Here is a 14,129-nt window from a genome sequence, read left to right on the forward strand (position 1 = left end):
CTCTGAGATTACTTCTCTTTTGATGGAAAGTTCCAGACAGATGCTGATAAGGCAGCAAGCCCACTTCATCGGTGTAGGAAAGCAACAGATGGCCACACGTGGGGGAAGTCAGGCAAACACAAAGAGTAGCCAGAGAAGAGAGTCATCAACGAATAGCACAAAACAAATCTGGTTGTGAAATTTACTTTATAAAGAAAAAAGGAAAAAGGAGGGGGAAAGGCCTATCATTTTTAAGAAATCTTTCAGAGACTAGTGCTCGGTGAATGTCCTTGCCTGGGGCAGGGGAAGGAGGGCCATGGTCACAGCTGGAGGGAGGGCTGGGTTCCACTGTACTTCCTGTGTCATGTGGGGTGTGGGGTCGGGGCAGCCGTTGGGACCCTGATGTGCAGTCTTTGTGTGGCACAGTACAAATGACCTTTCTTTACTTTCCTCATCTATAAAATGGGAATGCGTTCACCCCCAGACTTCAGGGACTTTAACAAAAGGGAGTTATGAGCACATATGACACATTTTAACAGGAAAACGGCTCTCTGTCAATTTCTCTAAAGAAATTTGGACACCCTTGAGTCTGTTGTGAGCATCTTCAAGGAACTGTTTATTGGGACTTTCCTTTTTTGTGGGTACAAAGGAAGTTTAAAAAAATTTTTTTTAAAACATTTATTCATTTTTGAGAGAGACAGAGCGTGAGTAGGGGAGGGGCAGAGAGAGAGAGGGAGACACAGAATCTGAAGCAGGGTCCAGGCTCTGAGCTGTCAGCACAGAGCCCGAGGACTGTGAGATCATGATCTGAGCTGAAGTTGGACGCTTAGCCCTTAACTGACTGAGCCACCCAGGCACCCCAAAGGAAGTTTTAAAGACTATGAATAGGGGCGTCTGGGTGGCTCAGTCGGTTAAGCGTCCGACTTCAGCTCAGGTCACGATCTCGCGGTCCGTGAGTTTGAGCCCCGCGTCGGGCTCTGGGCTGATGGCTCAGAGCCTGGAGCCTGCTTCTGATTCTGTGTCTCCCTCTCTCTCTGCCCCTTCCCCGTTCATGCTCTGTCTCTGTCTCAAAAATAAACGTTAAAAAAAAAAAAGACTATGAATAATAGGAAAATAAATAAAGGTAAACACTAGTGTTTCCAGAATAGTGGGAAAGACATTACAACTCTTTGCATCCCAAATAGCACTACTACATATTCCCAATACGCTGAGAACGTATCGGTCTGGGAACGGCGATATCTGGATACTAGTCTGGGTCCCCCACTCATTGGCTGTTTGACGTTGACTAAGGCACCTCATCCATGGGGTTAGTGGAGCCAAGAGGTGGAGACCAGAGCCAGCCTGCACTTATCCGGTTCTCCCGCCTGCTGATCAGGCTACCGCCGCGCTTTGTAGCACTCTGCCTGTCTTCCTTGGGAAAAATGGGGCTAATACTCACTAAAATGCTGTGTTTCTATGGTCTTTTTACACTTTCGTTTTCTGATCAGTTACAGTGACTTGTATTGTGACATTTTAATTGTTTCACACATTGAAGACAATAAGGAAGAAAGAATGCAAAATTTTGACCCTGAGGAACAATTACTGCGTAATCATATCCTTCGGAAGTAGAGAAAAGAACGCACAACTTTCCCAATCTTACACTTGAGGATTTATAAACAATTTCTATTTTGCATCTAAACTGGAGCTATTTAAAAAGGTAAACTACAAACACACACACACACACACACACACAGAATTTGGTTAAAAACTTGTGGAAAAAGAAGATGGGTACACCAGGATGTCAGAGCTTTGTATCTTTAAACATTTGAATCATAAAATTTTCCTTTGTTCTAATTCTGTTGTCACCAGGGCAAACTCTTGATTATTTTAATTCCTGTACATTTGCCTACAAGGAGCAAACATGCTGGCCAGAGAAATGTGAGTTTCTTTTGTTTGTGGTATGTATGTATATATATGTATACACACATACACAGGAGTTGATGTATTAAAATTTTTTTTAATGTTTATTGATTTTTGGGAGAGAGAGAGTGAGCAAGGGAGGGGCAGAGAGAGAGGGAGACACAGAATCCGAAGCAGGCTCCAGGCTCCAAGCTGTCAGCACAGAGCCGCAGGCGGGGCTCCAACCTGTGAACTGCGAGATCATGACCTGAGCGGAAGTTGGATGCTTAACCGACTGAGCCACCCAGGTGCCCCATGATGGATTTTATTTTGAATGTTTTTATTTATTTTTGAGACAGAGAGAGACAGAGCATGAGCAAGGGAGGGGCAGAAAGAGAGGGAGACACAGAATCAGAAGCAGACTCCAGGCTCTGAGCTGTCAGCACAGAGCCCGACACAGGGCTCGAACTCACGGACGGTGAGATCATGACCTGAGCTGAAGTCGGACGCTTAACTGACTGAGCCACCCAGGTGCCCCTGGATTTTATTTTTAGAAATCAGATTCATTGGCTCAAAAAAGTCAGTGTTATGAAAAAAGATGGAGAACTGCTCTTTTTTTTTTTAAGTTTATTATTCTTGAGAGATAGAGACAGAGCATGAGCAGGGGAGGGGCAGAGAGAGAGAAGGAGACAGAATCTGAAGCAGGCTCCAGGCTCTGAGATGTCAGCACAGGGCCGGACGCGGGGCTTGAACTCATGAACTACGAGATCATGACCTGAGCCGAAGCCAGACGCTTAACCGACTGAGCCACCCAGGCACCCCATGGAACTGTTCTATATTAAAAGAGTCTTAAGGGGCATAAAAACCAGATGGCAATGTGGGATCCTTGACCAAATCCTGCTTGGAAAAAACCAGCTATGGAAGACATTTGGGAGACGATAAGGACAATCTGAATATAAAGTGAGAATTAGATGATACTGAGGGAATTAATGTTCATTGTGTTGTGTGACAACGATCTTGTGGCTAGGGAAGAGATTCTTGGGAGCTGCGTGTTGAGAGGTTGAGGGGTGAAGTAGCTAATGTGTCGAACTTATTTGGACAAGTACGCACGTCAGGCATATATGGCAAAGTGTGTAGTTATTCGCTGTACCCCTGGTCTACTTTTGTTTGATAACGTTCATAACGAGAAGTTTCAAAATCCTTTCTATGAAGTTAAAACCTGAAATCGGTTTCTTGGCAGTGGTGAAGATCTGTTTCAAGTCGAGCACTATAGGCCTGACTGTTGGGCCACAGCACCCGTGCTGGCCCGGCAGGGACACTTGGGCCCCCCTTGGGTGCATGCTGCCATAATCGCCTCCACCTGTCACGTGAAATTACGTAGGTCGTGGTAGCTTCCCCAGAGGACACCAGAGTGGTGTCAAATGTCCTTGGAACTTCAAAAAGAGACTAGAGGAGAAGACTGGAGAGAGAAGAGGGGGAAAAAATGAAAAAGAAAATCTAGCGACAGAGGGCTGGCTATATAAACAAGTAGCCCTGTTCCGTTCCCTGGCACTTCCCCTCCCCCACGGCCCTTTGCAGGGTTGCAGGTGGGTGGGGTGAGGCCAAAAAGGTCATTAATAAGGAAAAATCAGGTCATTTGTTTTTCACCCTTTGTCTCCAGACACAGCTTTCCTTGAAAAGAAGGGTCAAGGGCTTCTGAGTGCTCAACTTTCAGCAACAAAATACATGTCACGGGGCAGATGCCTGGTGACTTCCTAGAAAGAAGATGTTTATTCTCCACCTCTTCCCCCACCACACATTCACTGCATTGGGATTTTAAAAAGGTCAGTAAGATTACATCTAAGAAATCATCTTGAAGGAGAAGGGGATGCCATTCATTCAGTGCACAATGCGTTTTCGTGTGAATGAAACTACGTGGTTTTGACTACTTGGGACTAGAAGTACTCAACTCTCCTCGGCTTCAAGATTTCATTTCTGTTTATCAGCCTTCCCACCCTCCACCCCCCGTCAGTTCCTTTTTCAACCTCCTGTTCTCTGGCGGAGTGCTAAGCCCTTATCGCTGGGACAAAGCACATTGTCATACTGTTTTCTCCATGCTGTCACGTGCCAGCCAGTCTGGAACCACAGTGCCCCATCGGTAGGGCCGGGCTGTGACTCAAACGCATTCTTCTTCTTGGTTTGTATCTATTAAAACTCACCTTTGTTTTGGATCTGTTTCTGATGATGACTTTATTGTTTTTGTGGCTTTTTTTTTTTTTTTTTTTTGCTTAACCCAGGTAGTTTTGCATTGTGTTGTTTTACTATGCCTTTTCGAGTTTCATGGAAGTCTCAGGGACAGGTCTCCTAAAGAGGAGGAGTGGATTCACATGTGTGTGATTCATTAAGGAAGGTCCCCCCAGGAGGGTAATCGGAACGGAGTGGGGAAGGACAAGAAGCCAAGTGAAGGGACTTCAGGCAAAGTCCCGGTGTTTGCCTGAGGCTGCAGGGGAGCTCTGGAGGACCTAAATCCTATCTCAGGGCTTGTCCAGGAAGCCGAACTATCTTCTCACACACTTGCACTAGCGACTCATTGATTAATGTCGATCTGGAGAAATGTAAACCTCTAAGCATTTCCAACAATCTGTGGATGGTGCGGGCAGAGCAAGGGCTGGAAGTAAGGTGTGCGTGAATTGTGTGTGTGTGTGTGTGTGTACGTAAGTGTACATGGACAGTGTCCACTATAGTGGGGCAAGACCCCTTTGTTACTTTTCCTTCCATATATCCCTTGAGGATTTTTTTTTTTAATATTAATATTTACTTATTTTTGAGAGAGAGAGGGGGGGGGGCGGGGCAGAAAGAGAGGGAAACACAGAATCCAAAGCAGGCTCCAGGCTCCAAGCTGTCAGCACAGAGCCCGACGCAGGGCTTGAACCCACAGACTGCAAGATCATGACCTGAGCTGAAGTTGGAAGCTTTACCGACTGAGCCACCCAGACGCCCCTCTTTTTTTTTTAATGAAAATTTTACTATCAGTTTTCCAAGTCCTCTGAATGAACCAGTTGAAATGGAACAGTTATGGCACATGATTCCACAAATGGACTTCATTATGTTCCTTTCAAAGCTGGCTTTTTCTCTTCCCTTTGCTACATCCCTTGGGGTGAAAATTTAGAAAGTTTTAGTTGTGTGGTTGAGTTAAAAAGACTGGGAATGGTTGATCTCCACTGTTAAATAGTTAATGATATCAAGAATTTTGAGACAAGAACTGCAGTTAACCAATTAAAACCCAGGCATAAGTATATCTGTTTAATTAAAGCTGGAGACCCAGTGACAACCCTAAAATAAACTATACTTGGGATTGATTCAGATAATGATCTTTTATTTGTTTTCTTTTCTTTAAAAGTGGTATGTCAACATCACTTCATTTCTACATTTCCGAGTTCTGTACATAATTCTTAAAAGGAAATAAGCAATGCTCAATGTACAAAGTAAAAACAGAAAACTAGAAAAATCTGAATAAAATGGAGCAAGTTGCCATAGGTCATACAGTACAAATTAGTCATTAGATGTCATCTGAAGTGCGATACCACTGCTGTGATGATGAGTTAAAGAATGAAATAAAAATACTCTATTTTAAACAAACAGTATATATATATTTATATGTATATTTTTTTACAGATAGTAGACCCAGTGATATCTGCAGTATTGTAAAAACTTATTTACAAATAACTTTTTTAGACATTACATATACATCAGCACCGTAGTAAAAACAAAAACAAAAACAAAAACAAAACGACCTTATTAAAATCTACCTCTCTATTTAGTTGGTCCCAGTACTAAGCATTTGGAGGAAGCTTTTACAAGGTAATGGAGCCCCCTTCTCTCCATCAGCCACCCCCAGTTTCTCATCGTTGCTTATATATTTGTTTCCTGTACCTTTCAGAAAAAGGTAATTATGCTTTCTGTCTTCTTGTTTACTTTGTGTATTTTTTTGTTTTTTGTTTTTTGTTTTTTGGTTTTTATCTGTTTCCACTCAAGAGTTTCCCTGGTGGTGGCCCCTCCCCAGGCAAGGGGCTTACGGTCACCTGCCACCACCTCTTCCCAGGGTACAGCCTCTGCCTGGGCTCTCGCCCACCCGGCCTCCCCTGCTCTCCATCCTGCCCCTTGCTCAGGAGATCCACTACCTTGGGACGTGGCGAGCAAGCCAAGGGCAGTGTTTGCCTGCCTGCCTGTCTCCATCCTCTGGCCCCAGCTTCCCATTCGAGCCCCCTTCTCGGGACCCCCTCTGAGTACAGCCAGTCCAGCCTCCCACAGCCTTGGTCCACGTGTGGCGCAGCGGGGTGCATGTGAGCATACAGAGGGAGCCAGCCTTTCGGACACGGAGCAGGTGGGTGGTGGGAGAAAAGCACGCGCCATTCTTACTCTGGATAATAATTATGCCACATGGCCTCCAAAAACGGGACAGTGGGAACAGCAGCAAGGACTAAAAAGACAAGCCTTACAGGAAGTGGTAGAGGTTGTCATCCCTTCCGACAGACTTCGCTTAGGGCAGATTGGAGTGATTTACAAAGAGAACGACTGTACAGGACTTTCTGAGCGGATTACTTTGCCCATATGGGAGGAATTGTATCTTCCTTCTTTTCATCATCAAAATGTGTAAGGTGGGGCAATTGATTTTTCAGTTCCTTGTCTCTCAGTGTTTTAGATTTGTCTTCCCAGTGAGTAGGGATTAAGGGCAAGGCCAATTTCAGAGCAACACCCCCGGGGTTCTTCCAAAGGGAGCCAGAGTCAGCGACCATCGGGGCCATTCCTCCCAGGGTGTCCCAGAAGTGTCAGGTGTGGCTCCTATAAACCCACCGTCGAACATCAGAGGGGCCTGCTCAGTTCCGGGCGGAGAATATTCACTCGACTACATGTTAGAGCAAAAAAACTCCAGTGTTGCCTTTGCATTTCAGGCACGGTCTACGTTCTTGCGTTTATTCTGATTCTGCCCAGGCCCCCTAAAGACAAAAGCTTCATTTCTTCTGGAATAGTCTGTAAGGAAAAGCAGGGGCAGGATGGGGTGGAGGCAAGAAGGAACAGGGTGGGGAGGGGTGTGGGGAAAGACGACACAGCATCCAGTCGGGGTCTCTCCACCCCGTGGCCACCAGAAATAGATGTGAACTGCCTGGACGTTATCAGTATCGCACCGAGGCCCCAGGAGGCTCCGGCCCAGCTGCCCCAGGGGACCGCCACCACAGTCACCAGCAGAGGGCTGCCTCCCCCAGGACTGCCGGACAGACCCTTCTCTAGGCTCACGTGGCTTTCCTTGAGAGGCAGCTAGCAGCAACGCCTCTAAAATTCCTGAGGGTCATCACGGGCAGCAGACAGGCTTGTAAGATCCTTTGTAGTCTCCCTGTCACATCTCACTGTTCTTCGTGTCCACCCTCCAAACACAGTAGCACGTCTTGACGCCTGACAGCTCTTTCCAGCCAGAGTTCAGCGCACTTCTGACCTGCGCTCTTGGCCTGTGCCACCACCCAGCAGCCTCCGTGGGATTCTTCCCGGCCCCGGGCTCTGCGGTCTCCGGAGCTGGGCCAGGAGGGGCTGACGGACACCCCACACCGGGCAGCAGAGGGACGGGCTGGAGCAGCTCTCCCTGGGCCGGGCGGGCACAGGGAGTGCGGGGCCGAGGGGCTTCAGATCTGTCTTCCCCACCTGCCTCCAGTGTGTCTCCCTCTCTCGCAGCAGGGACCTGCGTGGCGTGTTGTCTTGAGTGCTGTGTGAAAATCAGGTGAAACGAGGCCCAGTGGGGGCTGCGGATTGGCACCTGGATCTTTCACTGTGGGCCAGCTGCAGTTTTGCTCAGTTTCCGTGGGTCAAAAAAACGAAAAACAGGGATGGCTCAACATCCTGTTTCTTTCTCACGTTTTAAGCTTTCAGCACTAGAGTTGTGGCTCTTGGGGCCTCCTCTTGACTAGGGGTTCCCAAACAACTCATCGAGCTCCTGCATCCACTCATCCCCCGGCCCCCCTTTGATGATGGAGTCCACGAGGTCTGCACTGTCCGAGAGGCCGGGGAAGGAAGCCCCGGCGGCTTCGCCGCTGTAATTGTATGCCATGTCCTGAGGGGGGTTCCGCTCGTAGGCCTGGCTCTGGCCGCTTGGGGCGAAGCTGCCACTGGGCATCTGCTGCTGTGCCGGGGGCTGGCTGAACGCTGGCATGCCGGGGACACCCTGGCTTAGGCCGGACATGACCATCGGCCTGGCCTGGCCGCCGCCTTGCTGCCCCGGGAGCGGTGGCATCATCTGCCGACCCATGGCAGCTGGGTTGAGGGTTCTCACCGCGCCGGTGTTAGCATCCACAACCTGGCCCAGTCCCTGTGGGAAGTGTTGCTTGGTCAGCCTCGGCTGGCCAGCCTGAAGTGGGTAGCTCGCACTGTTGTTGAATGATCCCAGTTCTCCACTAGTCCTCCCAGGCATCCCCTGTAAGCTCCTCTGCTGCCAGCTCTGCGTTCCCTGCTGGACCGTGCCCATGATGCCCTGCAGCCTCGGTGGGCCCTGGGGCCTCGGCAGAGCCTGGCTCACGGGCCCTTTCATCTGCTGGTGCTGTTGGCTGATGGCCGAGTTCACCAGCATGCTCTGTCCAAAGCCACTCACCATGCCAACCCCTTGCCCGGAGGCGGGCTGCCTTGGCCCCTGGGCTTGGTTGTGTGCGATGCTCATGCCACTTTGGTTTGGGTGCTGCAACATTTGGGTCATTCCTGGGCTCATACTGTACATTCCGGGTTGGCTGGTAGGTGTGTTACTATAAGGGGCCAGTCCCATCTCCGACTGGGCTGCTGCCGTGGCCATTGTCCCTGGGTTCTGGGAGGGTCCCATTCCCATCATGCCCGCATTCTGTGCCATCAACCGTGATGTTCGAATGCTCTGGAGGGCTGCTTGGCTTCTCACGGCTGCTATATCCTGGGGAGAACCTGCAGGGGGAAAAAAATGGACCCATTCACTCATCTCAATATGCACGTTACTGTAACACATCGCTGGAATTTTCTTTAGGAATGACCAAATTCTTTTATATGAAAAGATCCACAAAAGTGATTATTTTTCTGACTGTAACATATGCTGATTACAAAAAATTTGTAGGACGCTGAAAACTACAAAAGTACTTAAATTCCCACCATCAGAGATAACCACCACTGTTTTATAGACACATGAAAATAGGGATCCTACTGGATACTGGACACGTGCTTTTGTAGTTGTCTTGATAACTCTGTGATTATTATTTTCACTTGCGGAAGCAAGATGTTTCTCACTCTTCTGGATAGGATGCCACCCTCAACCAATCAGATACCATTTTTCTTGGAGGTGAGAGGGAATTCACCTCCTGGGCTAAATTAAGAAGAAATGGCCGATCACTTTGTGTTTTCTCTTTGTGAAGTGGAACACGGTTTAGTAGAGAATACTATCAATAAAGACCATTAGACTAATTTCCCTTAAGACTTGAGTAGGATTTGAGAGGTTAAAGGCCACTGCTCCTGCTAAGAAGCTATTTCGACAGATGGGACACTTTTTGGATCCACTCTCTAGATTTCCACACGCTCCAGATTGTCTGAATCATGACATGTCAGTGCAAAATGGCCAGCTTCCTGAGCTAGAAAAAGAAATCATCCTGCTACTTGCTCTTTGGCAATGAACTTTATGCATTTCTCCAGCAAAGTCCACTCACTCCTTCAAATCGGCAGTGACTACTTCTCTCAGCAGATTGCTAACACGGTTTTTAATGATGCTGTTTAAAAGTTGGCCAGAGTCTGAATGCCAAGTCCCTCAACTCTAATTAGGCATTTGAGTGAGTCCTTCTTTACATGTTCCTAAGAAATTTCCAAATCAGCCAAGAGAATAGAAATGTCACCCTGAGAACCCCAGTCAATGCTGTAAAGGGCTAGGAGGTGCACAAAAATGAGTTTTTCCTATGTCCCAGCTAATGACTGAGTCTCTAAGACCAAGAAAAATAGTTTTTTTTTTTTCTCCTGGACATTTAAAAAAGATGCAGCCTGGGGGCCAATCAATATTATAAGCAAATGTGATACTACCTGCAACTGGGATGAGATGGGATGAAAAGCCAGACGAGAACAGTCTAACCTTGTTAAGCTTGGCACCTTGGCAGATAAGTGTGTTTCTGTCTTCCTGATGGGGTTATTGATTTCTGGGCAGCAACTATGTCTCCATATTTTCTTTCTTTCTTAAAGAAAGAAAATTGTGGGAATTTTGATTATGACTTAAGTTTTTGTGGCCTGAGATCAATATCATGCTGCATTGAGAAATGAAATGGTTACTGTGGGGAAACCCGAAAGGGCTGGAGAGATCCCTAGAAATGTTTCGGTTTTCTGTTTTAAGCTTCGTTATATCGAAGTGATTTAAAAAAAAAATCAAAAGTTCCTGTTAAACACTGGATGGTGGTATATATTGTCTGTAATCTTGTTACGAAGTTTTGTGACCTTAACGACTAAATTTGTATCGACTGCATGGCCAATCTGATCAACTGTGGTGAAATGGGTTATTGAGTTGTTTGTAAAAAAAAAAAAAAATTTAAGGAGAAAATATTGCTGACTCGGAGACTGATTGGCTAGACCCAAATTGCACAAACAGACTGATGAGCTGCTGGAAAGAGACAAAAAGACTTCCATTTTTTTTTTTTTTTTTTTTTTTTTTGGACATTTTTGTTGTATGTTTATAATGGATATGTTGAGGGACTGGATATGGTCTGGGCTACTTTTGTGAATGACAAGTAGGTTCCTTTCTTTAGAGGACAGAAATGCTGCAATGCCTTTTAAGAGGTATTAAAGCATTAATCCGAGCCAACCTTTATCTTTAGTACAAAGTGACTGTGCTATCTAGGTGTAACTCTAATGAAAAAAAAAAAAGCATTTTAAAACCAGCAATCAGCTCCATATTTTCATCCTAGGTACAAAGAAACAAACCCTTTTCCTTAATCTAGTTTTATGCCTTCAGTAATTTTATTTATTTATGTATTTAGAAAGCTTATTTATTTTGAGAGAGAGAGAGAGAAAGAGAGCGCACAGGGGAGGGGCAGAGAGAGAGAAGGACAGAATCCCAAGCAGGCTCTGCACCGCCAGTGAGGAGCTTGATGTGGGGCTCGAACTCACAAACCGTGAGATCGTGACCTGAGCCGAGATCAAGAGTCGGAAGCTTAACCGGGCCACCCAGGTGCCTGACCTTCAATAATTTTAAATATATATAGAAAAAAATGCAAATGTGTCCAAATAATTACCTTGTCTTTATCTGATTACTATATCGGTTAAATAATAGACTAGTTTTCCTCTTCTTCTTCTTTTATTTTTGTCTAAAACTGATATTATTGTGGGACACTGTACTCAAGTTAATTTTCTTATCCACTGGTTAACATCACCATGTGAAAATCTTCCATATTCAAATAGAGATCACATGCAATTTTTTCTTAAAAGGGTCTGTTTTCTCTTTTTACTCACAGGAAGCCTATATTTGTGAAAAATAAGCATTTCTCCATAGGCATGCAACATTGCCCAGAGGCACCATACTCAGTAAGAGAAAGATAGTCATTAAACCTTTGAAATGTGTAGTGGGGGAGTATGCGTACGTTCCCAAGTAAGTGATTCCTAACGAAACTCTCCAAGGACAGTATTTCTTATCTATACCAATTTGCTATTTTCCTAGATACACACTATTATGATATCTAGGGTGTTAGTAAAATAAAATAGAGAAGAGAGTGAAAAAAGAAAAAAAGTGCATCATTTAGCTCAGGGACCGCACCATGGGCCTGGGTGTTCAACTTAAGTACAGCTAAATTTCCAGGTTGATTACCTGTGGGGTGGAGTTTTAGAAAAGTTCAAAGAGTAGAACTTTTAACCTGGACCCAAGGCATACAGAATAACTCATAATACAGAGGAAGCATTAAATGTTGGTGGGTCCCTTTATTCCAAAAGATAATAAATGAATTACGAACCTAGAAAATGCAAGGGCCACTATGCTGGGTTTATAAGATTTTGTATTTTTAATTAGTTCTTGATATAAATCACCAGTTCGTAAAGTGCGGCCCTTGGGCCAGCAGCAGCAGCAAGGACTCCTGGAAGCTTGTTAGAAGTGCAAATTCTCTGGCCCGACTTCAGACCTCTGGAATCAGAAACTCTGGGGGTGGGGCCAGGCCATGTGTGCTTTTACAGGCTCCGCTGGTGATTCTGATGCAGCTAACGTTTGAGAACTACTTGTAGGAACCTAGGAAGGCTCTGTGTCTGCAGCAAAAATTATGCGTGTAACGGTGACCATTTCCACACCCCCTCTACCCATGACCAAGTGAGAAACAGAATTCTTCAAAGAATATCGGCACTGATTTAACACACATAACACCTGTGCACAGCTTCATTCCTTTTGTCCTCCCCTGGGTCAAGCCCAAAGGGGTCTGATACATGTGTTCCAGGGGTGGAAGGGAGTGGTCACTACTCAGGCCACTGCCTTTCCACAGGCAATCTTCACTGAGATCTGGCCGTGAACACCAGTGGCTTTCAGACTCTTTAAACCACTACTCACAGCGTGTGATCCAGTATATACACATACTGGTCTACAACAGAAACAAAAGTTTCCCTTATTATGATACACTCTCATCAGTTTTCTATTATATTCCTTTTTAAAAAATGTTGGTTGGGACCCATTATCTTTACAACCTGCTTGTGTGTTGCAACCCAAAGATTGAACAATGCTACCTGAGATCATGAATTTTTCACCCCCTGTGAATTTTTCACAGTCTACGAGAAGCGTAGCACTTGCGACATGGCCACACAAAGTCTGTATTCATTTATATATATGCATATTTATATGCAAGGGGCCCCATAGCTTCTGGCAGATTCTTGAAGCGACCGACGACCGGTAACACTTGAGAAATTAGGACCCAGGATCTAGGTCCCATGAAAAGGGCAGAGGATGGGAATTGGGGTTTCTGTTACTAGGCGACCCCTCTAGCTCCCTGAAAATTCCTGTGATGAGACTGGGATGGTTGTCAGGCTGATCCTCTACCCCATACAAGACCCTCAGGGGTGCTCTCTATTGGAGATGGAAGGGATCGATATTTGAGTGGACTTTATACTTCATAAAGGAATGATAACACTGAGCACACAATATGCCCCTTGCTACTGGGTCATGAGTCATCAGGGTTTCTGCAAAGGGCAGCAGGATCAAGACAGTCCAGTCAAACTCAAGCCGCTTTGGTCTTCTAGATTCAGCAGAGATCGGTGGTTGCTGCAAGCCAGATTCTTCCCAAGTGGATGTTTGAAGTGGGGGCTGTGGCCAGCTGACATGCTGGGATTAGCGAGAAGGATGTGGCACAGGACTGTTCCTCCCATGCTCCCTGAGATGACGATCCAGACAAAGACAAGGCTGATGGTGGACTAGCCAGGCACCAGTAGGTCCCCGTTGGCTATTAAACTATTGAAATACTTGTGTATCGTTGGTAAAGAACAGTTACCCCAGCCCTGCCCCCCACAGCCACTCTGACCCCTGCCGGGGCCAGCCAGGGCCTCTCTGTGACGCAGCCACCAAAAGGTTAATGCCTGCCACAGCAGAGGGCTCCAAAAATGCATTCTGACTGACTGGCACCCTCAGTTTTAACATATTTTTAATATTACCTGAACCCAAACACAGCACAGAAGGCAATGTCACTGGCTACACGCTCACTCACACTTCACGGCTGGAAGGTATAAAACGGAAGAGGTGTGCACTGGCCTCACCTTGAAACTGATTGACCTGCTGCACTGGGTATGGATTCCGTTGCTGTTGGAGGTGCTGGCGGGGTAAATGTGATTGCTGCAGCTGCTAGAACGACAGGACAAGGACAGGGAGGTGACATGGGGAGAGACGATTAAATATTGTGGCGGTTTTGAGGAAGGCAGTTTTTTCAAAAACTAAACTTTGTGTTGAGGAATCAGGTGCATCCAGGCAAGTGTGCAAAGCATGGGTCTGATGGATTTTCACAAAATGAACACATCCTGTAGCAACATAACCAGCATCTAGATCAAGGAACCGAGCACCGCTAGCATTCCCCTCATGCCCCTTTCCAGTCACGACCCACCGCAGGGACCCACTTCATCTGACCAGGGAGCCACCTAACATTGCAGACTAGTGACATCTGCTTTTGTGCTTCGTATAAGTGGATTCATACAACGTATTGGTGTCTGGCTTCTTGCATTCATCATTATATTCATGAGGTTCATCCGTGTTGATGCGTGTAGTTGTGGCCTGTTCACTGTCACTGTTGAGTAGTATTCCTTCCTAT

At 46.2% G+C, this 14,129-nt stretch overlaps 1 protein-coding gene across 2 annotated transcripts in view; it reads right to left on the reverse strand.

Annotated features, from left to right (window-relative positions):
• Positions 1-5,191: 5,191 nt before the first annotated feature.
• MAML3 (mastermind like transcriptional coactivator 3) overlaps positions 5,192-14,129 on the reverse strand; it is a 411,434-nt gene continuing 402,496 nt past the window's right edge. Inside the window, exons 4-5 of one of the 2 annotated variants that reach the window (XM_060654135.3) lie at positions 13,585-13,666; positions 5,192-8,787 (exon numbers count right to left, since the gene is read on the reverse strand). In XM_060654135.3, the coding sequence (XP_060510118.3) occupies positions 7,790-8,787; positions 13,585-13,666 (1,080 nt within the window). In that variant the 3' untranslated portion in view covers positions 5,192-7,789. Of the gene's footprint in view, positions 8,788-13,584; positions 13,670-14,129 lie in introns of both variants that reach the window. The other variant, XM_060654134.3, reaches the window with a different exon arrangement.

Source organism: Panthera onca, chromosome B1 (assembly GCF_046562875.1).
Source record: "Panthera onca isolate mPanOnc1 chromosome B1, mPanOnc1 haplotype 2, whole genome shotgun sequence".
In the NCBI taxonomy this organism is placed as follows: domain Eukaryota; kingdom Metazoa; phylum Chordata; class Mammalia; order Carnivora; family Felidae; genus Panthera; species Panthera onca.